Raw genomic sequence first — 22,790 nt, forward strand, 5'->3', positions numbered from 1 at the left:
TTTAAGTTTCTTACAAGAACTGGTCAAAAAGCCCATTTGATCCTGCTCTACTTTAGTGTTTACAAAAGGAAAAAATATTACTTATAAAGGAGGCACTATACAAATAGTAAAGGTCTTAGGAATAAGTTGCTAGGAGCAAGGACAAAAAGTAAACTACTTTCAATTAATGAATGCTTAAGAATGTTCTCCCTGGTACTGGTCTCTCAGTTGACTAACTTGAGTACATTTAGCAATCAAGTTTGTAATTTTATTTTCAAATTTACTTGGTCAGGATACAAAGTACAGAGATAACAACTGTACTATTCCTTCCAAATAACTCTTGATTGTTTTTGTTGTTTTTTTTGCTTTTTGATTATCTGAAACCAAATTATAGAGTGCACACAGCTGTGTCTTAAAGAAAAATGCAAACACAACTTAACCATACTTTATTTGACTGTATCTTTTTCAGACAGCTTGCACATTTCAAATCCCATTAAATCTCTCTCTCCAAAAGGATAGGGGTCAACAGGAGAAGATTATGCAGCAATATGCCCAGTCATTAAACAGCAGTCCAATATTTTTGAGATACACGTGATAGTTCATAGATACTCAAATCATATGTGATGGCAATATAACTTATGGTTATGTTTTTACAAACCTGAAAGCCCTGGACATTACAGCACTCATCCTAGTGATGTAGAGGTGTACTGAAAAGTAACTGGTATACTACCAACCTGATTTCCTCTACGCTCCTGGGAAGTGATAAACCTGAAAATTTTTAGACACCATGATAAATATACACACCCAGTCAATACCTTAACACAGGGCATGGTAAGAGTTCAAACAAGACAAACTCCTTTACAAAGATCTGTCTCATGTGTGTATAAGGTAATTTGGAGAAGAGGCAGAAAATGTTAAAAATCAATTTTACTACTAATTTTCTTATTTTGCTGGCTTCAATGTCAAACACTAATGTGTTTTATGATCTGTAGACTTTGATTATTAAGTAGTTTCATCTCAATGTACGGGAAATTATAATCAGCTCATACATCAAGACTGGTAGCATACCTGTTAGCTTTCTTCAATATTAACATACATAGCTTCACGGTAGCATGTATTAAATGTTCAGCAGTATCAACTGCCAAACCAGTGTCAGTGGATAGTACAGTCTTACAGAGGCAGCACCCTACTAAAAGAAAGTTGCACCAATTTTGCTCAGTTTTAGCCAAGTGAACCCACTGTCAATTATAAATGGAACCACTTTAAGTTGATATAAGAAAAATGAAAGCCTAATATCAAATTAAGGTTTGAAATTATTTCAACTTGGAAAGTTTTAATTTTGTTACTAGGTTATCAACTAGAGGTTAAAATTTTAGGGGAAAAAAAGGTCAAGTAATTAAAAACATCAAAGTATACACTGATACTCAACATATATCCATCTATTGAGCAGTACTGTAATGATCAAATATTTCAGTCACATAGTTAAGGTCATGTTAACAAATCATCAGACAATCAGTTCAGTTAATTCAGCAATTCTGAAGTTAAGGGTAGTAGTGATACTTTCATTGACAACCTAGCAAGAACAAAACTTTTGAATTGATAAATCTAGCATTTACAAATACACCCACTAGAGTGATTCAAGAAAATGTATGTTCATCAGCAATTCATACCTATGCACTAGCAAATCAAAACAAAATTGCATGATGTTGAGTATACTGTTTAGCTACTTTCCTCCACACTGAAAGCAAAAACGGGGCATCATGATGACTGGCATTCTTCTCAATGCTGGAGCCACATGAAGTTTGATCAAAACAGACTCAAAATGTTCAGCAGAAAAGCTGAGAACTATGTGGTCATCACATTTTTAATATTACCAGTATTCTGCATTAAATTTTAAAGAGCAATATAAAATGGAAAGACACATTTTCTTAAAAATAAGGAACTATAAATGATCCCACCAGCAGGAAGTTTTTATTTTCAAATATAAACTGTGCATCTTTATTTTAAAAGTACTTGTTACCATGTTCACTTTCAAAATACTATACTGAGCAAAGAGCAGCTTTCCTTTAAAAACAAAACAAAACAAAAAACCGGGGGGGGGGGGGGGGGGGGAGGGAAGCAACAAACTTTCCTGAAAAGGGGCCTTTACCAACTGTTAACGGAGGTAGGGTTTTTTAAAAAGTACAGTAATTACAGCCATAAAATAAAATTCAAACCAAGTACTAGAGCAGAAGAAAAGCATATTCAACTGAAAATAACAACATGAATGCCAGATTCCTATAAGACATTTCTCAGAAAATGAATCTATTTCCTTACGAGTGCTTAGGTTTTCTATTTAAATAAATTATGCATCACAGGTTTACTGACTCAACTCAAAACAAAGAGCTAAAATTTGTTAACATTACACTGATTAGCCAAAATTCATTTTAACTAATAAACACCTGACTGCTCAGAAAACCCAAAGAACTCATTAAGTTTTTTTTCCATCCCTCCCTTTTTTCTGGAGAAACAAAGCAAAGGTTCCCCCAAGAATCTGCTCAGGTGAAAAGAAAGTAAATGCAGTTTAAAACAGATACAATGTTCCTTGAAATTCATTTCTAATATCAAGAACCAAAAGTGAAGTGTTTTCAGAAATGGAAGCAATGTGAATTCAAATTAATTAAAAAAACAAAACAAAAAATCCCCAGCTACTTTATAGAAGCTGTTCTTCACAGCTTAGCAATCATTTTGATTAAATAAAATCATACCAATTTACATTAATTTTCTATTCTTTTCCAAAAAGTCCCCATTCTCAAAAAACAAAAACAAAAAAGTGCATCCAAATCCTGCAATTCTCAGCTCCATCCCAGTAAGCCATTTCTGTTTCCCAAGGAGTCAGCTTCTTACTGTAAGGAAAAAAGGACATCTAAAGCAAACCATTGTCATTCACCTGGAAAAACTGTCCAAATTATAAAAAAATCTGAAATAATTTATTATCAAATTTAGAATTTAAATAAAAACAAGATTGCTTGCAAAGGTATTAAAGAAAAAGAAAAGGCAGCATGCATTCAAAACTAGAGATGAAGACAAGAATACTTATCTACACAGGCACTGGCAGACGCAATGTAATTGTCATCTTTACTCATTGTAAGACAAATTCCACCCTACACTTCATCCACTAATCACTGAGGTACTAATATTCAAGAATGGAAATTTTAATATTGAAAAAATAAAACCTAAATTGAAGCTTTTCCCTCACCCCCTTCAGAAAACTATGGCAGGTTTTGTGTGAAATGTTAGCATACTTAAGAGACTTTTACAATCTACGTTGGCTTCTTTAAGGACAAAAATCATGTCCCACTTACTGGTTCTGTCATAAAATGATCACTATGTAAATAGCACTGTCAGCAGACTTTGCAAATGAACAAATCTTGGCTATTAACTGGCACATCCTGTTGGTACCAAAAGAACTCTTGAAGTTTAAAACAATCTCATTTAATTCAGAACAAATGCGCCATGCCAAAGTGCAACAAATATTGTGCGACACTCAATGGACACTGACAGATAACAGCTGCATGGGAATTTCTAAATCCACCTGCAAAGCAATTCTTCACAAATTGCATTGCATGCAAAAGTCCCTTCCATGTGGTGGAGCCGCTCCTTGCTGTCAGTCTCTCAGCGCAGCCACAGTTTAAGTCGCAGTGCATCAACTCCATTTAAATAGTATCTGAACAGCCTCTTATCTCGAACAAAACCAAGGTTTTCATAAAGTTTCAAAGCAGACTTATTTGTTATTTCTGTTTCCAAAACAACCTTCAAAAAAGGAAAAGCTTAAGTTATAATTTCATAATTTAAAACTGACAAAGTATATAATCAGATCAAACATTTTTAAAATTAAATTTGATTTGTTAAAAAGTTATGATAAAACAATACTGGTATACAGAAAAAGATATCAAAATGGTAACAGTAATTATTTTTGAGTCAAGACACATGAAAACCACTGAGAACTTTTCTCCTAGTTTTTGTGATGTTTCAAATTTTAGGACTTGGGCTGCAAAACAAAACTATTTTCCTGTGGTAAAATCTAAGTTGACACATAAAGACATATAAATAAAGAGTAGGAAAAAAATCAACAATCAAAAATTTTGAAAGCCATCCAATACTTGAAATTACTTAAGACTGACCGCTAACTCCTGTTATATTGGCCTGTCATTATTTATCCTGGTAGCAACTTCCACATTGATCTAGCACAATGGTTCTCAACCTTAATTCTGTAACCCTTAATTTAGTTTTTCATGTGGTGACAGCAGATCATAAAAGTATTTATTTCCATTGCTACTTCATAATTATAATTTTGCTGCTGTTACGAACCATCAATATCTGATAAGCAGATGGACTTAGGCAGCCCCTGTGAAAGGTACACACCCCACCCCTGTGCCCTCCAAAAGGGTTGCAACCCGCAAGCTGAGAACCACAGGTCTAGAGTCTAGCCTAGTCTGCAAAGTACAGAACTGAACCAAGTATTCTAAGGTTGTCCATTTCCACAGGTAACATTTTCCTCATGGGTTAAGATACAGCTTAGTGTAGAGTGCTTGTCTGGCACACATGAGAGCTTGGATTCAATCTTCAGCAAAGCATCAAAAGCAGGGGTGGGGGGAGGAAAGAAGAAAGATAGAAGAAAAAGAAGGAAGGAAAAAGAGGAGGAATAAGGAAAAGGAAAAGAGGAAGAGGGGTCAGAAAGGAAAAGGAGGAGGGAAGGAAAGAAAAAGCTAAGTTTTATTGGAAGATGGCTCTGCCTACATGTGCACATGCCTATGGCTTCCTTTCTTGACAGAGAGCAAAGATAAGCAGTTGTCACAAGACCCATGGTTTGCAAAACTTCAAATATTTAGTATCTGGCCTTTTGCAGAAAAAAACTTTTGTTAAACTTAGACCAAGAGAATTTAAACATTAGGGTACATCAGTCTCCTCGAGGATGGTTACAAGATTGCTGAGGGCTGGGAAGGGTAAACGACGTGCTGCACAACCCATTTAAAGTCAGAGGTGAGGTTGAGTGGAGGCAAGCAGATCCACGGAGGTCACTGGCCAGTCTATAGCCATATCAGCAAGCTACAGGTTAGATGAGGAGACCCTGCACCAAAAAAATAAGAGCTGGGGCTGGCTAAGCAGGTGAAGGTGTGGCAGAGCAAGCCTGGCAGCCTGAGCTTCACTGGAGATCTCACATAATGGTATTAGAACTGACTCTACAAAGCTATCTGAGCTCTACATGGATGCAATGGCATACGTACTCACACAACATAATACATACACACACAATAATAATTAAGAAAAATAAGGGGGTGAAAAAATGACGAGAACAAGTGAAGAAGATACCCACTGTTCATCTCAGACTTCCAACTTGTATGCATATAATTCTCTCTCTCTCTCTCTCTCTCTCTCCCTCTCTCTCTCTCTCTCTCTCTCACACACACACACACACACACACACACACACACACACACACACGTGCGCGCACTTAGCACAGGACCCAAGATTTTGAATTTTAAACAAACTAGCAGGTGAAATGGATATCACTGAGAACCAGCAGTCTAGATATTTCTCAGACCAAAACTTACCAGAGGATCACAGAGCGTTAGGTTCCATTTGAGTGTTTTGGAGTATCACTGAACAATTTAGAGCTGATACTTTGGAAATTATGTGCCCTCCTTATTTCTTATTTCTCCTCCTTCTCAACTTCTGTAAGTGCTGCTCTATTTGTCTTTTCTACTGATTCTCACCTGTGTCACTGAGAACTATCAACACACTGAGCCACAGTTCCTGGTAGGGTGTTGGCAAAGTAAAACTAAACAAAATCACAGCAAAGCGCCTATAAAGCACACGAGGATCTTCCTGTTCTATGCTGAGGAAGACAGAGAGAAAAGATAGCACCTTAATTTGCTATACCCCAAACCACTAGGACCTGCACAATTCTGCATCTCAGTGAAGGGTCCCTCCATCCGACCACCCAGTTCCTCACCCTGAAGCGCAGAAGTCTTGAACTCTTCGCTCTCCACTCTCCTAGACCCATCCAAGCACTGAGCACTGTCAATTCTCCCTCGTAAATTCTCCCACAAAGTGGTCCTCTTAATTTTATTCCACTCAGACAGTACCCTAAAATGCCAACAGTCCAAAAAATCTCCCATTTTCTACAAGTGATCCTCTCATTAATTTCGTAACTAAAATAACTTACTAACTCTGTCCTTAAAATAAACTTAATGATCTAAAAATTATCTAAAAACACAAACGGCCCTTCAAGATACGGCTTTCATGTGCATCGCCAGTTTCACTCTAATCTTCTCCTCCTCCTCCTCCTCCTCCTCCTCCTCCTCCTCCTCCATGTCCAGCATTAAACGGTCAGTGGAAATAACCACAATCTATTCCACCTTCTTTAGACGCCCAAGCTTTTAACAATGCCATATGACACCATCTACAAACATGTTCGGCCAAACTCACAGCTGTTCTGAAACACAAGTTGGATACATTTTCTAGGTTAGGTCTGAAGAGCAGTCTCCTGCCCTCCTGGTTCTGGCCTGGTTGCTAACAGTCAGTGCACTGCGCTCTCCTATGCGCTGCCCCTGTGGCACACTCCAAGGCCTGCTAACTACATCACTAGTGCACTGCGCTCTCCTATGCACTGCCCCTGTGGCACACTCCAAGGCCTGCTAACTACATCACTAGTGCACTGCGCTCTCCTATGCGCTGCCCCTATGGCACACTCCAAGGCCTGCTAACTACATCACTAGTCAGCGAGCTAAGGGAAGGTGGGGCTCACTGCACACCTTCCAGCTGCCTCCTCTGCAGCTAACCCTGCCTGACACACAGAATGCTCCCCTCTTTGTTAAAAGAGCCCTTAGTGCCTTTCGTCATATGACATACATCGCACATGCACTGAAAGTATTAACTCGTTTGCAGACGACCAGACAACTTGAAGAGAAAGCAGCATCCAAAGGCCTATGCAAGTAACTAATAAAATTAAATCACATGCTAAACCCAAAGTTTTAAAATTACAAAATCAAGTGGAAATGTTTCTAGGGAGACTTACATACAAATCATGAAGAAAGCAAATTGATTTATTTAAAAATTAAAAAAACAAACAACACAGAAGCTATACGGCAAGTATGGTGAGATACACCTTTAATCCTAGCAGAAGAAAGAGATTTATCTCTACAAGCATTGAGCTAGCCAAAACTACATAGTGAAAACTTGCCATGAACAAACAAACAAAATTTAAGTTTTAATAATGAATGCCATACTAGAACAAGTTTTCAAATCTGAATAATTCTCTTGGAAAATTCTTGTTATTAGGTGAACATCTAATTACAACTATTAATAAAGGGCAATTTAACTTGAAAAAAAATCTAATGTTGCCACAATGCAAAATTACTAACGTATTTCACAGTAATAGTGAAAAAAATTTAAAGGATACCTATATTTAAACAGCAACCTCAAGAAACAGACATGGTTATCTATATCAGTGGTTCTCAATCTGAGGGTCACAACTCCTTTGACAAACCTCTTATCTCCAAAAGTATTTAATAATGATCCAAAACAGTAGCAAAATTAATTATGAAGTAGCAATGAAAATAATTTATGGTTGGAGGGGTCACCAAACACAAGGAACTGTAGTAAAAGGTTGCAGCAATTGGAAGGTTGAGAACCTTGATCCATACTTTACAGATTAATGAAACTCAAGAACACCAGTTAGTAGGGGGCTGGAGAGATGGCTCAAAGGTTAAGAGCACTGGCTGCTCTTCCAGAAGTCCTGAGTTCAATTCCCAGCAACCATATGGTGGCTCACAACCATACATAATGTGGTCTGATGGCCTCTTTTGGCCTGCAGGTATACATGCAGGCAGAGCACTGTATACAAAGAAAGAAAGAAAGAAAGAAAGAAAGAAAGAAAGAAAGAAAGAAAGAAAGAAAGGAAGGAAGGAAGAAAACCAGTCATGGGGATGGAGAGATCATTGGCTGAGAGCACTGGCTATTCTTCCAAAGATTCTAAATTCAATTCCCAGTACCCACTTGGCGGCTCACAACCATCTACAGCTGTAGTCCCAGGCCAATGTCCTCTGCTGGTGTGCAGATGTACATAAAAACGAAAGGCTTATATATCTTTAAGAAAGCAAGGACAAATTGGAGTTCAAGTATAAGCTGGAACTTCACAGTACCCAAGCTCCAGTCCTCCCCATTATTTTCAAAGGGAAGATGAAGCAGTGAACGAAGTTCTAATCACTTGGGCAAGATGATCTAAGTCCAGTTTCATTAATCACTAGCAACCTAATATACTCTAAACCAGTGGTTCTCAACCTTCCTAATGCTATGGCCCTTTAATACAGTTGTCATGCTGTGGTAACCCCCAACCATAAAACTGTTTCCAATGCTCCTTCATAACTGTAACTTTGCTGTTATAAATCATAATGTAAACATCTGATAGGCAGGATATCCGATATAGGGCTCCTGTGAAATGGTCATTCAACTCCAAATGGGTCGCAACCTATAGGTTAAGGACCGCTGTTCTAAATGCATATAAGGGTAACTACAGCTACACATATAGAACTTAAGTGTGGTTAACAAATGAATTCTAGGGCAGGAGGGATGGCTCAGCAGTTAGGAACACTTGCAGCTCTCTAGAGGACCCAGAGTCATTCTTCTGGCTTCCTAAGACACACATGGCATAACCACATACATACACAAAAAACAAAATAAAATCTTCAAAAAAATAGATCTGAATTCTGGCTTGTTACCATCCTAATAAATTAATTAAGCCCAATTATACAGAAAAAAATTACACAATGCCTACTCTAATTAAAATGTAAAGATTTTCTTAGTACACTCAATTACTTCTTTAGCATATAGTAGAATATGCTAAGAAAAAAGTAACTGTTTTGCAGCATTTTATCACTTTAACTCTTATAAACATATTTTTTTAAATCTAGGTTCACACTGGAAATTTACTACAAAGCTTCTCTTTTACTTTACGCAGAAACATGACATAAGAAACCAAAAATTAATTCTGGGCTTTTGAGCCTAAAGAAGCTATTAGGGGCTAGAGAAATGGCTCAGTGATTAAGAGCATGTACTGCTCTGCTCTCACAGAGGACCCCAATTCAGTTCCCAGAACCAGTATCAAACAGCTCACAACTATCTGTAATTCAAGTTCTAAGGGGCCTGCTGTTTTGGCTTCCTCAGCACCTGTACATGGTTAGTTAGTTGGCTAGTTGGCTGGCTCACCAGCCAGGAGGCAGGCAGGCAGACACTGCACGCATGCATGCACACACGCACACAACACACACACACAATTTTTTAAAGGAAGTTTAATGAGTTTGATTCTCTTTAACAGAGAAATACAATTACAGTGAATTCTCCTAGCAATAAACCATTATGAGGATAAGCCAAACTGGCACGATTTAGACAGCATTTTTTAATCATGTAGTCTGGAAGCCCATCGAGAGCAGGCTGTGCCCACTGTTATCTGGCTCCCTTTGGACCTTGACTAGGTAGCTGATGAATGAAAAGAGTAACTATTGTTCCTGACAACAAGAGTCAAAAGCAGAATTAACATAACTCCACACAAAGTGACAGCCACAGAAGAGGCAGAAGAAATTAAGGTTTCTCATACTGAGTTCTTTAAAAGAGCCAAACCATTCATTCACTCAAGATACTTATAGTATGGAGCAGTGAGATGGCTTAGTGAAATAAGGAAGGTGCCTGCTACTAAGGTCAGCTGAACTGAAGAGGTCTAGGTTCAATAAGACCCTATCTCAAAATTCAAGGTGGAAATTGATTAAGGAAGACAATCAATGTCAACCTCTGGCCTTTACATGCACATATACACACACATACATAAATACACACACCCACACACATTAAATAGATAAATAAACAGCATTCAATGCTAAAATACATTATAAAATTAAGGTTTAACCATAGAGTAACACCGTATTTCCAAAATCTCCAAATCCTATCTTAGAAGCTTTGAAGAAAAGCTAGTATTATTTCAACACTTAATCAGCAGGTACATATCTTGCCTCAGAGGCAAGGACTAATATTAACTCATGAAAAGCTTAATCCCAGAAACAATGTAGTTCCTGGCCCTAAGCATCTCTGTTCACAAGAAATAATTCTCAGTAGCAGATCAAAATATAGTCTATCAACTCAAAGATTTTTCCAAACTCCTAAGCAACTTTGTAAAATCAACAAAGTTATTGTATCTGCATGAAAATAAAAATTTGAAAGTAGATAGATAACCACCTTTCAGTAGAAAGGACAAAGTTGAGGAACAAGACGGTAGGAGGAACTATGTAAACACAAGGTGTGTGTGCGTGTGTGCGTGCACACTCTTATTTTAACTTACTATAAATTTTACGCAAAAAAAAAATTCCACTTTGTTAGGACACACTTCTATAAGCCTGGTATTTTGGAAACTGAGGCAAGAGAATATCAAGTTTAAGGCCAGCTTGAAATAGAGACCTTGTCTCATACAACAAAATAAAACAAAAATCCTCCACTTTAAAAAGTTATCAAACTGGGCGGGTTGGCACACACCTGTAATCCCAGCACTCTGGGAGGCAGAGGCAGGAGATCTCTGTGAGTTCTAGGCCAGCCTGGTATACAAAAGGAGTCTAGGACAGCCAAGGCTACACAGAGAAACCCTGTCTCAAAAATCAAAAACAAAACAAAGTTATCAAAACACTTATTAAGGTCAAAGAAAATAAATTACCAAATTTGGTGTATCTGACAACTGTGGTACAAGCCTCTAATCCCAGCATTTGAGAGGCTGAGGCAAGACAAGCTTGGGCAGCATAGTGATTTCCAGGCCAGCAGGGCTACATACTAAGGCTGTCTCAAAAGACTAAAAAGGTAACTTTTTTCAAAAGATAATTGTCATTTGTGTTTTTCCTAAATTAATACAATAACAATTTTTAGTTGTCATGCTGTAAGACAGACATCTATCCTCTAGGCTAAAATTGTCCCCACTCAGCCAGGTGGTGGTGGCGCACGCCTTTAATCCCAGCACTCAGGAGGCAGAGGCAGGCGGATCACTGTAAATTCGAGGCCAGCCTAGTCTACAAAGTGAGTCCAGGACAGCCAAGACTACACAGAGAAACCCTGTTTTGAAAAACAACAACAACAACAACAACAAAAAAAAAAAAATATATATATATATGTCCCCACTCACACTGTACAATGCTAACACGTCAGTTATCCCCAGTGTTTACTTCGCATAAGTGCTTTAGGAATAAAGAACTTACAGATGGCAAGATGAAGAGAGATGTGTTCTTATGTTAATATGCAAATAAGCTGTTCATTACTTAACAATTAGAGACAGTTTCCTAGAGTGAAAAGTCCTCCATACAGGTTTAGTTTTCACTTAAAAAAAAAAACTTAAATGACTTTTGAATCTTACTAATGTGTTTAGATTTCACTCCGTATTCTAAATAAATTCAAGTCCATTATCTTAAAATTTACTCTAGATCACAATTTGTTGCTTCTAAACAAAATAACATTTTCTCCACATCTGCATTTAAACTTTTGGTATTATTACTATAGGAGGTTGTAAAAATCCATCCAGTAAAATCCGGCCCAGGATAACAGGATTAAACACTTTTAAAGACTCACCTCATCACAGTCTCCTTCAACCATGGCATATATAGCTTTCTTTACCAAGTTAGTACCTAGAATATAGATCTGAGTATTAATGAAGGAAAAATATAATTAATTTCTTAAAGAATCTAAATTATGATAATCATAACTGCAAAGAAATGTCAAATATTAGGTTTTATCTTGAATGTAGATAGAATGATCATCTCTAAGTGAAAAATAAACCACATATCAGCTGGGAGACGCCCAGGGAACCGTCACAGAGCAGTAAGGCTGCCCTGGGAAGACCTACCTCCTGATATATCCCTTTTTCTCAGGTGTAATTATTAGCTCCAAGCACGAATGTGTTTTATTGTTACAAAATATTAGAAAAAGTAAGAAGGAAAAGGGAAGATAAGAGTAACCCAGAATTTTATTAGCTAGCAAGAAGTTACTGAATGACCTGAGCTGATTTAGCTGAATGTTATCCAAATCTCTGGACACAAGGCACTAGACAACATAACAAAAACTGCTTAGCCCACAGGGGACCAAGACAAAAGCAGTTGCAATAAAATTTAGTAAGCCTGGCAAAACAAAGCCAGGCACTCTCATTGATGTGGGTGGTATGTCTGTAAATGTCTAGAAAAGTTTGTCACACTTCAGTCATATATATCTGACATATTAAAAGAAATAATTACTGCCAAATCTGATATTAAGAAGGACAAATTATGGGAGGCAAGGTAGATGGGCCTCTGTGAGTTAAAGGCCTACTTAGTCTACACAGAGTTCTTGGCCAGCCAAGGCTACATAGTGAGAACCTGTCTCAAAAGAAGACAAAGTTTATTTTTACAATCTCTTCCTTTTCAAACCAGGCATGTGAGTGTGTACACATCTCATAACAAGGCTAAGCTAGGATGTGACCTTAAAACAATGGTTTCTACCACTGGAACTTGCTGATCAAGAATACTACTGTTTCTCCTGTGTCCTTAACTCTTGCAAAAGCAGCCAAGTTTCAAAGTTGTCTCTAAAACAAATAAAATTCATTATAAATTTTTAGTAGATAGCTGTTAACAGTATCTGAAAACAAAGTCTGTTAACTCTTAAATTAGCTCAACAAGTAGCACTTAGAAGGAATATGTTTGAACCCAGTAGTTTAATGAAAGATTGGGCACTATAACCCAGTGTCAAATAAATAAAACCCTAACAGGGATTTCTCATGACACGATCTTGACTTTCAAAGTCATAAATATGAGTATTAGACAGTAGCATCCATATTCTTTTAAAAGTACTAACAGTACTAGGAGCAGCACCAATAATTATTTCACAAACACTGACTTAACTAAAACGCATCCCAGAACTGACACGTCCCCAAAAGCACTTCTCCATCTGGTTCTCCATTGTGAAAACAAGGACCAGCAGGTCCTAGACACTAGCCCAGCAGTTCTACGCAGGCTTAGAAAACAGTCGGCAGGGAGAGCTTCAGCCCTGCCAGGCGAGGCCGATTCTCAAGGAGGGCTCTAACAACCAGCTTCCAAACCATCTGGGTGATTCAGATGACAGATAAAAAACATTATACAGTTGACCCAGAGATGGCTCGGCAGGGGATCAAACTCAGGGGCCCTGGGACCCACAAAGTAGAAGACTCCAAAAGTTGTTCTCTGACCTCCACTCCTGCACTTTACCACATGCACACAGACACAGAAACATTTAAAACAAAACAAAACAAACAACAAGTAAAACAAAACAAAGACAAAGAAAACCTAAGGAATGCAACTTTTAAGAAAGGTTACGAACACAAATCTCAAATCTCAGAGTAGAAAGTGATAATTACCTTCTTCAGGGCCCTCAAATTACCACAAGCTTTATGATTAGCATTAGCTAATAATAACAATTACTCCATAAATTTAGCTTGGTTAAAGTCCACTGAACTTGACACTAGTCGCTGATATAAAATGCCCTCATAACTCTATAAAAACAGGACCATTTCCTCCGGTACAAAAGTATAATACAAAGTATTCTGAATTTGATTCTTTAAAAACCCTGAAGATAAAAAGTAATTGCCTGCTACTTGTTAAAAAGACAATCTCTCAAAAACATTAACTTATAAAACCTTTCTCAAGGATGTTTTAAAAATATGTTGAAAAAACAAAAGCAGACTAAAGGACAGAGATAACCAAGTAGGCACAAGCACTTGCCTCTAAGGCCTGATAGTCTGTGTTTCAGCACTAGGACCCGTGTGAGAGGAGACCCGACTCCCAACACTGTCCTTAGCCGCCTGTGTAACCATGTGTGCACACACAGACACACAGTGATAATTTTTACACAATAACACTTTTCTTCCCTTACCTTTAAGTTTAGTCCTCCATATTGACATTTAAATTTTTTGTTTCAAAACACAAAAATGAAAATAATTTATTCAGCCTTTGTGAAATAACATTTTCCTTACCAATGCCATTTCTCCTGTATTTGGAATCCACGGCTAACATGGCTATATAACCTCTGCGGAACATCTTTTTGTGCATATCCAACTTGCAAACGATGGCACCTACACACTCCTCCCCTACCATGGCCTTGAAAATAAACAAACAGTTATGAAGCACACATTGCCATCAGGTACTGCAAAATTACCAAGGGAAAAACAGCAACTGACCCTTGGTCAGCATTTTTGAGAGATCAGGAAAACTCCACAACAAGACAGCAATCACAGAAAGTTTCAGAAAGCTGAATCTCAAACTCTTCAAATATTACTGCTTCTAAAATTCAAACTTTCTTCAGAACATGATTTTTCTTTTAATGCTTATTAATCCTTCAGGCCAGGGAGACAAGATTTCTATAAGGTAAACACTCAAGAACTTTTACAGACTACACATAAAGTGCTTATAATTAAAATAATTTGCAATAAAAACCTGTTTACATTTTGGAAAGAAGGAGTAAGTGAACAAATTATTTTAAAGAAAAGTCTACTTATTAGCATACAATAAAATAGTGTACAAGATACCCATCAGCAGATTATTACAACATTTAATAATATTCAATGAAAGAGAAATATAATACATAATATAACTGAAAATTACACCTGACAGTTAACTTTGATCAAGAAAAAAGTACCAAAGATTTTTTTTTCCCCAGAAAAAGCAGTTTAGAAGGTATTACTTAATCCCACTCAAATGGTGCTTTAGCTCTACAGTCACTAAACACAGGATGGTCTCATTTGCAGGATATTCTAGAAAATCTGAGTCATAATCATAAAGCTTCCAGAAATTCAATAGCGTTCACTCAGTAGGCTAAAGTGGAAGCATCTGAGTCAGAAGGATCCTAAGTTCAAGGCCAGCTTGCTCTACACAGCAAGATCCTGTCTCAAGTACACACGTGTACATACGTACACACACACACACACACACACACACACACACACACACACACGTACGCTTCCAATCTTTACATTACTGTAATAAAATACTATAGCTTATTTATATTTTAATGAAACTATCAGGTTATCAGAGTGTTAAAGGCTAAATGTTAAATAATGCCGATAACAGTATTTGATAGAACAGTGTTACCAATGCAAATGTTTTCAAATATTTCAAAACTGCTAAAAAGTCCTAATAGTGTATCCTGAGAAATATAAATAAGATAATATCTCAGCAAGCAATATTTGTCTTGTAAATTAACTTTCCAGAAATACCAATTTCAACACCACCAGGAACTGGTCAAAAAATTAGTAAGCAAAGTCTAGCATACACTTAATATCTATTTTAATTTGAATTAGTTGTAACATTTTGTAGTCTATTACTTAATAAATTTTCTCAAATTCCTTTTCACATAAACTGTGGAAAAATCTTTGTACACAAGATAATTTTAATCCATTTCACATAAACCTGAACTAGGTTAAAAAAATCTTTTGAAGGAATATTAAACTCATTAACCAATAACAGTTCACCCCATTGTATCATATTCCATAATTATTCTGGGCCCCAAAAACCTTACAATTATTATTTCCATTTTTCCCTCATTCATAACATATCAATTTAATTCACAAAAAAAATTAATTTAATTTCTTTTTGTACTGAAACAGAGACAAATATTATCTAAATTAACAATTTTGACAGCTGAGGATTGAATCCAGGAAGGGCCAATAACATGCATCACTAAGCTACATGCCCAGCCATGCTATTATCATTTTCTGATTTGGACTGTCAAATATATGTGATACACACACACACACATATACATACACACACATACACATATATGTGTGTGTATGTATATATGTGTGTGTCTCTGTGTGTGTGTGTACATATAGCCAGAAAAAAAACTGCCCTGACCTAATACGCTAGCCTCATGTGAAACGGAAACACATGTAAATCTTACAATTAATAAAAAACATTCAATAAAAAAGCTAAAATGACTAAATATAGCTAGACAACACTTTCAAACTGCCCCGGAATTTCAAATATTTGTCCTCTGACCATGTAACTTACCAAAGAAAACATTATGTTATTATTAATTTATTGTTATAATTAACTTACAAACAAAATATGTTAATTCATTCTTGAGACTGCATTACTTCCTTAATTTAAAAACATGGGATGTTTAAATCAAGTTGTACATATTATCTAAAAATAAAAACCTAATATATGACTTGCTCATTATGAAAATTAATATTACAATTTTTCCTAATAAACTACTTATCAACATTTACAATAATCACTAAATTACTTGTTGCTTTTTATAAACAAAAGCTGCTGCACACATTTTGAAGCATATTACTAGGTGTGTTTTCTAAACTCGCGAAGTGGCAAATACCTGTTTTAACTTTACAAGGCTAAAAGCCTGTCAAGTCTATAAAACTATGAAAAATGTGTATGTGCAAAATACAGATTCCCAAATTCCAGAACACTACAAAGAGAACACTGGAGGACACCAGAAAAGTTAAATTTAGAACAAATAAATGGAAATACTATGACATTGCTAGTTGTAAATTTAAGAACTTCTAAAAACTCTGACACTGAAAATTCTATTAACTATAAAGGGGTAAAGTTTATGGTAATTGACAGTGACTCATATTTGTACTGGCTTCTATTTTCCAAAGTGTTACAAATATTAGGAAGAATTTTAAGAAACTTGTTTTTGAGTCAATCAAGTATAAGCAATTTTTAAGGTTCAACCTCACATACTCTGGTCTACTACATATTATCCCTGGAACCTGGGGGCATTCCGGACATTCTAATCCTGAGATGGAGGCATGTAAGGACAGCTGTCCCTGGTGGAGACAACTCTGTGCTATGATAAGTCTCATAACATACATAACTCAAGAGTATGTCATGGCTCCTCTTATTTGTCATCATGAGAGGTCAGGAGACCTGGATTCTACCTTTTACCTCTCTGCTACTAATAGCTAGAGATCTGAACATTATACATCACCATGTTTTTTATTTCCTTTTAAAAAAAGAATAAGGTGCGTCTATCTTATCTCTAGGGTTGTCCTTTCAGATATTATTTGAAACGAACATGTTTTATTTATAAAAATTCAATTTGAAAAGCATACCAATGTGAAAGACCTAGTTGTAAATTGCTTCTTTATAACTAGTCTTATTGTTCACTGTCTGCAGATTCATATTCCACACTTTCCTATGAGAAACCTTAGACGCAAGCTAATTGTACACACTTCAACTTCTAGATATTCGTAATTTAATGTTAAACTTTGGCTAGTAAAGGCTGAAGTACAAATTAACTGGTTAATTAAGAGGGGTCTACATAAGACTCAAGTTTACCATAGTCTAAAATGCCAGAAAAACAGAGGCCTAGATAAAACGTGACTCAAGCCCACTACCACAGAGGCACATCCTCAGCTCCATTTCAATTTAAAATGTGGCTCCATTATACACTTTTGTGGCTTACCTTACAATTAAATCAACCCACAATTCTGAGGAATAGCATTTGGTGACATTTCTAAGTGTTCTAAGAACTGCCCCATACTCACTGACACTAACATGTCTTAGAAGTATTATTTTTGTTTTTTGAGTCAGGGTCTCTACACACCCCTGGCTGTCCTGGAACTCACTATGTGGACCAGGCTGACCTTGAACTCAGAGATCCTTCTCCCAAGTGCTGGGGTTAAAGGTGTGTGCCACCATGTCCAGCAGAACTAATACAATGCTAAAAATCCTGAGGGGGGAATGACCACACACACACACACACACACACACACACACACACACACACACACATACACATACATACATTCTGCAATACAAAATACATAATAGCACCTAAAATTTAAGCAAATGCTCTAAAATAAAGTTTAAGTATAATAAGCATGGAAACTAGCAAACTACGAAGATCTATGATATCCAGGAGTTTTTCTGGATTACCACCAAGCTGTGGAAGCAACCACAAGTCTTTGGAGTCCTGTCACACATACTGCAAGGAATACTGAGTGAAGCCAAGGTTAAAAGACTAGGTAATAGTGGGAGCTTCACCCTCTTAAAAAGTATGCTGCGTTTAGTAAATGTTAGTGAAAGCATGTGCTGAGTTCATGGCACAGAGCTTACACCTCAAGTCTAACAGTATCCGAGGTTTCCTACAGACTGAAACCGGGTAACTGTTGGTACATTATCGCGCTGGAAATGCAAACTTCATTATTCATCTTAGCCAATAGACAAATCTGTTTGGTTTACAAATAGGTAATAATAAAAAAAACCAAAGTAACAAAAAACAAAAAACACTTCTGTCGGCTACACGCCACACAAACCAATGGTACCCGTTTTTAGGCTTTTTGAACAGTTTCATACTTAAGTTTCCTATGTCCCAGAAAAGGGCCTTCTGTTCAAGTTTCATGGGCTTCTCGGCCACCGGAAGTGTTAGTGACACCTTCTGCAATGGCACACCTGAAAGCAGGCTGACTACAACTATTAGCCGTCCTACTGAAGGAAACAATGTCCAAAATCAATGAACTTCCTTCTCCAATGTGGCCCGCGTCAAGTTTACTGACAACCATCTTCACAGAACATGTTTCCCACACACAGTCAGTCTTCCCTGACGATGGCTGTAACTTAGTTATTACTAAGGCCTGGGTGGGAACAGAACCATGTTCCAATTAAATCGCTGCTTGGTGCTCTGAGGATGAGGAGGGTTAAACTCGATTAGAAGCTAATGTAAACAGGACATAAGCCACTCCCCCAGGTGAAACACGCTTCGCACAGGGTGGCTGCTTGTTACATCAGTACCAAGTCAACCCAGATCATGAGCTCTTACCTTCCACACAGTTCCATTAATTAACTAGCAAAGTGCGCCCTTTCGCGTTTCCCATCTGTAAGGCACTATGAAAATGAAGGATAACATCCAGCGCCACACACCGGGCCCTTAACACACTCCCTGCCCCAAGTGGCCTGGATCTCGGCTGGGCTCACCCTGTTCTCGCTCCATCCACTTACCAAGAAACACAGCTGTGGCCAGTTGTGGATAAAATATCTATACGTATAAATGGAGTAGGGTTCAGACAGATCTTTGGTGATCAGTCTCATGATATCAGGCATTTGGAGCTCGGATTCATATCGGACATATCGTATCGTCCGATCCTCCCCGGGCTCGGCTTCCCTGACCAGGGAGCTCCTTAAACTGCAGCCGGCGGTCAGAGACGAAGACAGCAGCCGCACCTGCTCGTCCTCCCCATCCTGCTCGTTGCCCTCCACCAGTCCATTGCGGGCCGCCGCTGCTGCCGCTGCTGCTGCTGCCTCTGGCCGGCCGGGGAGTGCAGTTCTAGCATTGTTGGGGACCGAGTGGGGCGGTCTCTCCTCGGGGTGTCCCCTGGCGGCTCCTTTTGTGGCAGTCACTTTGGGGACCCCGTCGGGGGCAGCCGCCTCCGCTGCACACAGAACCTTACTCTTGAGGGTCGCCGCGGCCCGGAGGTGTCGCAGTTCTGGGCCGATCAATCCGTTGAGCTGCTGCTGCTGCTGCTGCTGCTGCTGCTGCTGCTGCTGCTGCTGCTGCTGCTCCGGAGGCAGCTGCGGGCAGCGAAGGCAAGAACGCGCCTTGGCCGTGGTCGCCGCCTCGCTGCCCGCTGGGCTCCCGCAGCCGCCTTCGTGCTCCTCGTCGTCCTCCTCGTCCTCGCTGCAGCAAGCGAGCGCGGCCCCCGCCGGGAACGGACAGCGGGGCTCGGCCGCCGCTGGGGCCGCAGGCGCTGGTGGTGGGAGGAGGCTGCTAGGCCCAGGCGGTACCTCCGCCATCCTAGAAGCGACACAGCCGAGAGAGGAGGCCATGAGAGGCGGCCGACCGGCGCCAGGCAGTGCGGACTGGCGGGCCGGGGGGCGGCCCAGGCGGGGGTTGGGGTGGGGGGGGAACAAAGGCAGAAACCGTCCCTCGCCGAGTGTCCCCCAACGCCGCGCCGCCCCCACGCCCGCCGCGCCGCCGTGCCGGCCACCGTCCCCGGCCGCCCGAGCCCCGCCGCCGGCCGTGTCACCGCCTCCCACCCGCCCCTCCTCGCGGCTCACCCCGCGCCGCCGCTCCCCGCCGCCGTTGCCGCCGCTCCTCTCCCTCGGCCACCGCCGCAGCCGCCGCCGCTCCGCCGCTGCGGCCGCTCCGCCGCCGCCGCCGAGCCTCTCACCCGGCCGCCGCCGCCGCCGTAAAGCGCATCGCCTGTTACCCCGGGTAAAGTTTCCTGGGCCAAGCTTTACGACACTTCCCTGCCTGCCGGCTGCCGGGACAGAAAAGGGGGCGTGGAGGGAGGTGACCTGTGCAGGGGCGGGGCCCGAGGTGTCTCCGGAGGGCTTCCGGGAGGCCGCGCGCCGGGGGCGGGGCTCCTGAGGTTCCCAGCGAGCGGAAGTCGGCCGGCAGCCTCCTGGGGCGGCCAGGGCGAGGTACACGCAAGTGCTGCAGGCTGTTGGCCACGCGTGCCTGGTGCCTTTTCTCAGCTGCGCTGTTACAACTTTTGTTCTCACCTCTCGCGCCTGGGCCAGGGAGCAGCGAGCAGCGGCCACGGGGGCAGCAAGCCCCGGAGTGGACGGCGAAATAGAGAAGATGTAAAAGCAATGAGCTGTGGAGATAGCATTTTGCAGGACGAAAGAACCTCATTTCCCGGTTGGGACAAAAGAACGGCTTGTAGTCTTCCATTCCTCCATCCTGGAAAATTGAAGGCAGAAATGTGACCAACAGGTGCTGGACAGCCACAGGCACAGCCGGGGGAAAGTGACAGAAGCGGTGGCGGCTAAGAAGGCTCCTAATTTGTGACTGTAATCCTGGGAAGAGTTCTCTGCGTGCTCCCCGAGTGACATGCTAAGCAGGTGTAGACTAGAGCCTCAGCACGTGCCTTACCTCTGTCTCTAGTCCACAGCTGGAGGTTTTCTGCATATCTGAGCTGAGAGTTGCTTAAATAACTCACATGCACCAAGTTATTTGTTTTAAGTTGTTTGTGGGAGCTGGAGAGGTGAGTTGGCAGTTAGGAACACCTGCTGCTAGGGTTGCATTCCCAGCACCCATGTGGCAGTTCACAACTGTCCTTAATCCCAGGTCCAAGGGCATCACAGCACTCAGGAGGCAGACTCAGGCAGATCTCAGTGAGTTCGAAGCCTGTCTGGTTTACAAAGCGGGACAGCCAAGGCTACACAAAGAAACCCTGTCTCGAAAATCTAAATAAAATATATTAAAATGGTTTTATTTAAGATCGCTTATAGAGCTAGTCACGTATGCCCAAGATTAATGTTTGCAAGGGTAGGCTTCTGTGGCAGAAGGTGTTTGCAACTTTGTGCCATAATCTTTAAAAAGTGAGCTGCAGTAGTCAGCACATGTCTACAACCCTAGTTTGCATGAGGCAAAAAAAAAAAAAAGGCTCGGAAATTCAAAGTAACTCTGGGCAGCATAGAAAAACCATTTCTAAAAATAAATACTAAGTAAGATAAAAATAAGTTTTCAAGTGAGATTGACCTGACTGTGGCATGGTTTTAGACACAAGGGTTACAATCCTTTTCACTAAGGATATTAAAGGACACTATAAGCTCTAGTGGAGAGATTCGTCGCCTAAAGATAATAAAATTTATAGTTATCTGTCAGGTATTGTGCAAACTGTCCTCTGTACATTGTGACTTTTATAAATTTGTATCCTGCGGAAGTACATTCCTGTACAAGCTGGCATGAAAACACGTGTCTATTTCGGTCTTCTCCAAAATATGGGGTGGAGGGGGTGGACTCAGCTAAGTAGCTATAAATTAAAGAATGACTAAGTAAGCTTTTTGCTCTTTCTGTGTGTGGTGTGCATGCCTGAGTGCACACATGTGGACACTTGGCACTGATGTTAGCAAACTGCCTCCATTGCTCTTCTGCCTTTTTCTTTGAGGCAGGGTCTCTCAGTTGAACCCGTAGTTCACCAACAGAGCAAAGCAGCTTGCTCCAGAGACCCCGCTCCACTACCCTTGCATGCAGGACTTACAGGAGTGCCACCACACCCACCCACTGGCTTAGGTTCTGGGGAACTGACCTCAGTAGAATCCTCTTGCTGTCAGAGTAACCTAGGCATCTCCCTGCCCTAAATTAAGACTATTACTGTTAAAGTATGCTATTGTTTTTAAGAATGGAAAGAGGTGGGGACTGACTTTCCCACAAACTCTGGTGCCCCATATTTGACCATGTCCCCTTGATGAGGTGACCTGGTGGCACTCAGAGGAAGGACAGCAGGCTACCAAGAAGAGACTTCATACCCTATGAACATATACAGGGGGAGGAAGTCCCCCTCAGTCACAGACGTAGGAGAGGGGAGTACGGGGAAAGTGGGAGGATGAGGTCAGTCGGCTGCCCCCCCCATCAACCCTAGTAAGAATTGATTACCTTTATAGTTATCAGGTTTCCCTTGGTGTCGGACCTTATAAGGTTTTTCTCCCCAGATGCTACAGCCCCTGAGTATGCAGATAAAATATCTTCCAACACCCCTGGTCTGTCCAGTTATACACAGGCACACACCAGAGATGCTGGTCACCTCCCTAAGGACATAAATACCCACCCCACCAATAAACTAACCAGTTCTCCGAAGCAGTTTCTGGGAATGTGTTCTCTGCCTGAGCACTCACTGCACCACGAATCCTGCCTGCACCCACCTGCCCCGAACAAGTTTTACTCCCCCTAGTCCAGCACCAATGCACAGCAGGCCCGAATACCCCAGGGGAGAATCAGAAACAGAGTAGCACTGGCCTGGTGGCATACACATGTAATCTTAGCATTTGGGA

General features: G+C 40.3%; 1 protein-coding gene across 1 annotated transcript; it reads right to left on the bottom strand.

Annotated features, from left to right (window-relative positions):
- Nucleotides 1-391: 391 nt before the first annotated feature.
- NAA30 (N-alpha-acetyltransferase 30, NatC catalytic subunit) lies at nt 392-20,283 on the bottom strand. Its single transcript, XM_084768035.1, has 5 exons — nt 20,070-20,283; nt 19,014-19,806; nt 14,024-14,147; nt 11,617-11,672; nt 392-3,771 (listed from the first exon to the last, which is right to left on the bottom strand). Exons 2-5 carry the CDS (start codon nt 19,803-19,805, stop codon nt 3,634-3,636), a joined length of 1,110 nt encoding a protein of 369 aa, XP_084624161.1. The 5' UTR covers nt 19,806; nt 20,070-20,283; the 3' UTR covers nt 392-3,633.
- Nucleotides 20,284-22,790: the final 2,507 nt, after the last annotated feature.

Source organism: Acomys minous, assembly GCF_964271855.1.
Source record: "Acomys minous genome assembly, chromosome: 18".
NCBI lineage: Eukaryota > Metazoa > Chordata > Mammalia > Rodentia > Muridae > Acomys > Acomys minous.

What these genes read in the sequence shown, in the direction of transcription:
- NAA30 (XM_084768035.1), bottom strand. Translation starts at nt 19,805, where the DNA reads ATGGCGGAGGTACCGCCTGGGCCTAGCAGCCTCCTCCCACCACCAGCG. An exon ending in GGCCACAGCTGTGTTTCTTG is followed by an intron (nt 14,148 to 19,013) that starts GTAAGTGGATGG and finishes TTTATTTTCAAG; the next exon opens with GCCATGGTAGGGGAGGAGTG. An exon ending in TTGAAGGAGACTGTGATGAG is followed by an intron (nt 3,772 to 11,616) that starts GTGAGTCTTTAA and finishes CCTTTTTTGAAG; the next exon opens with GTTGTTTTGGAAACAGAAAT.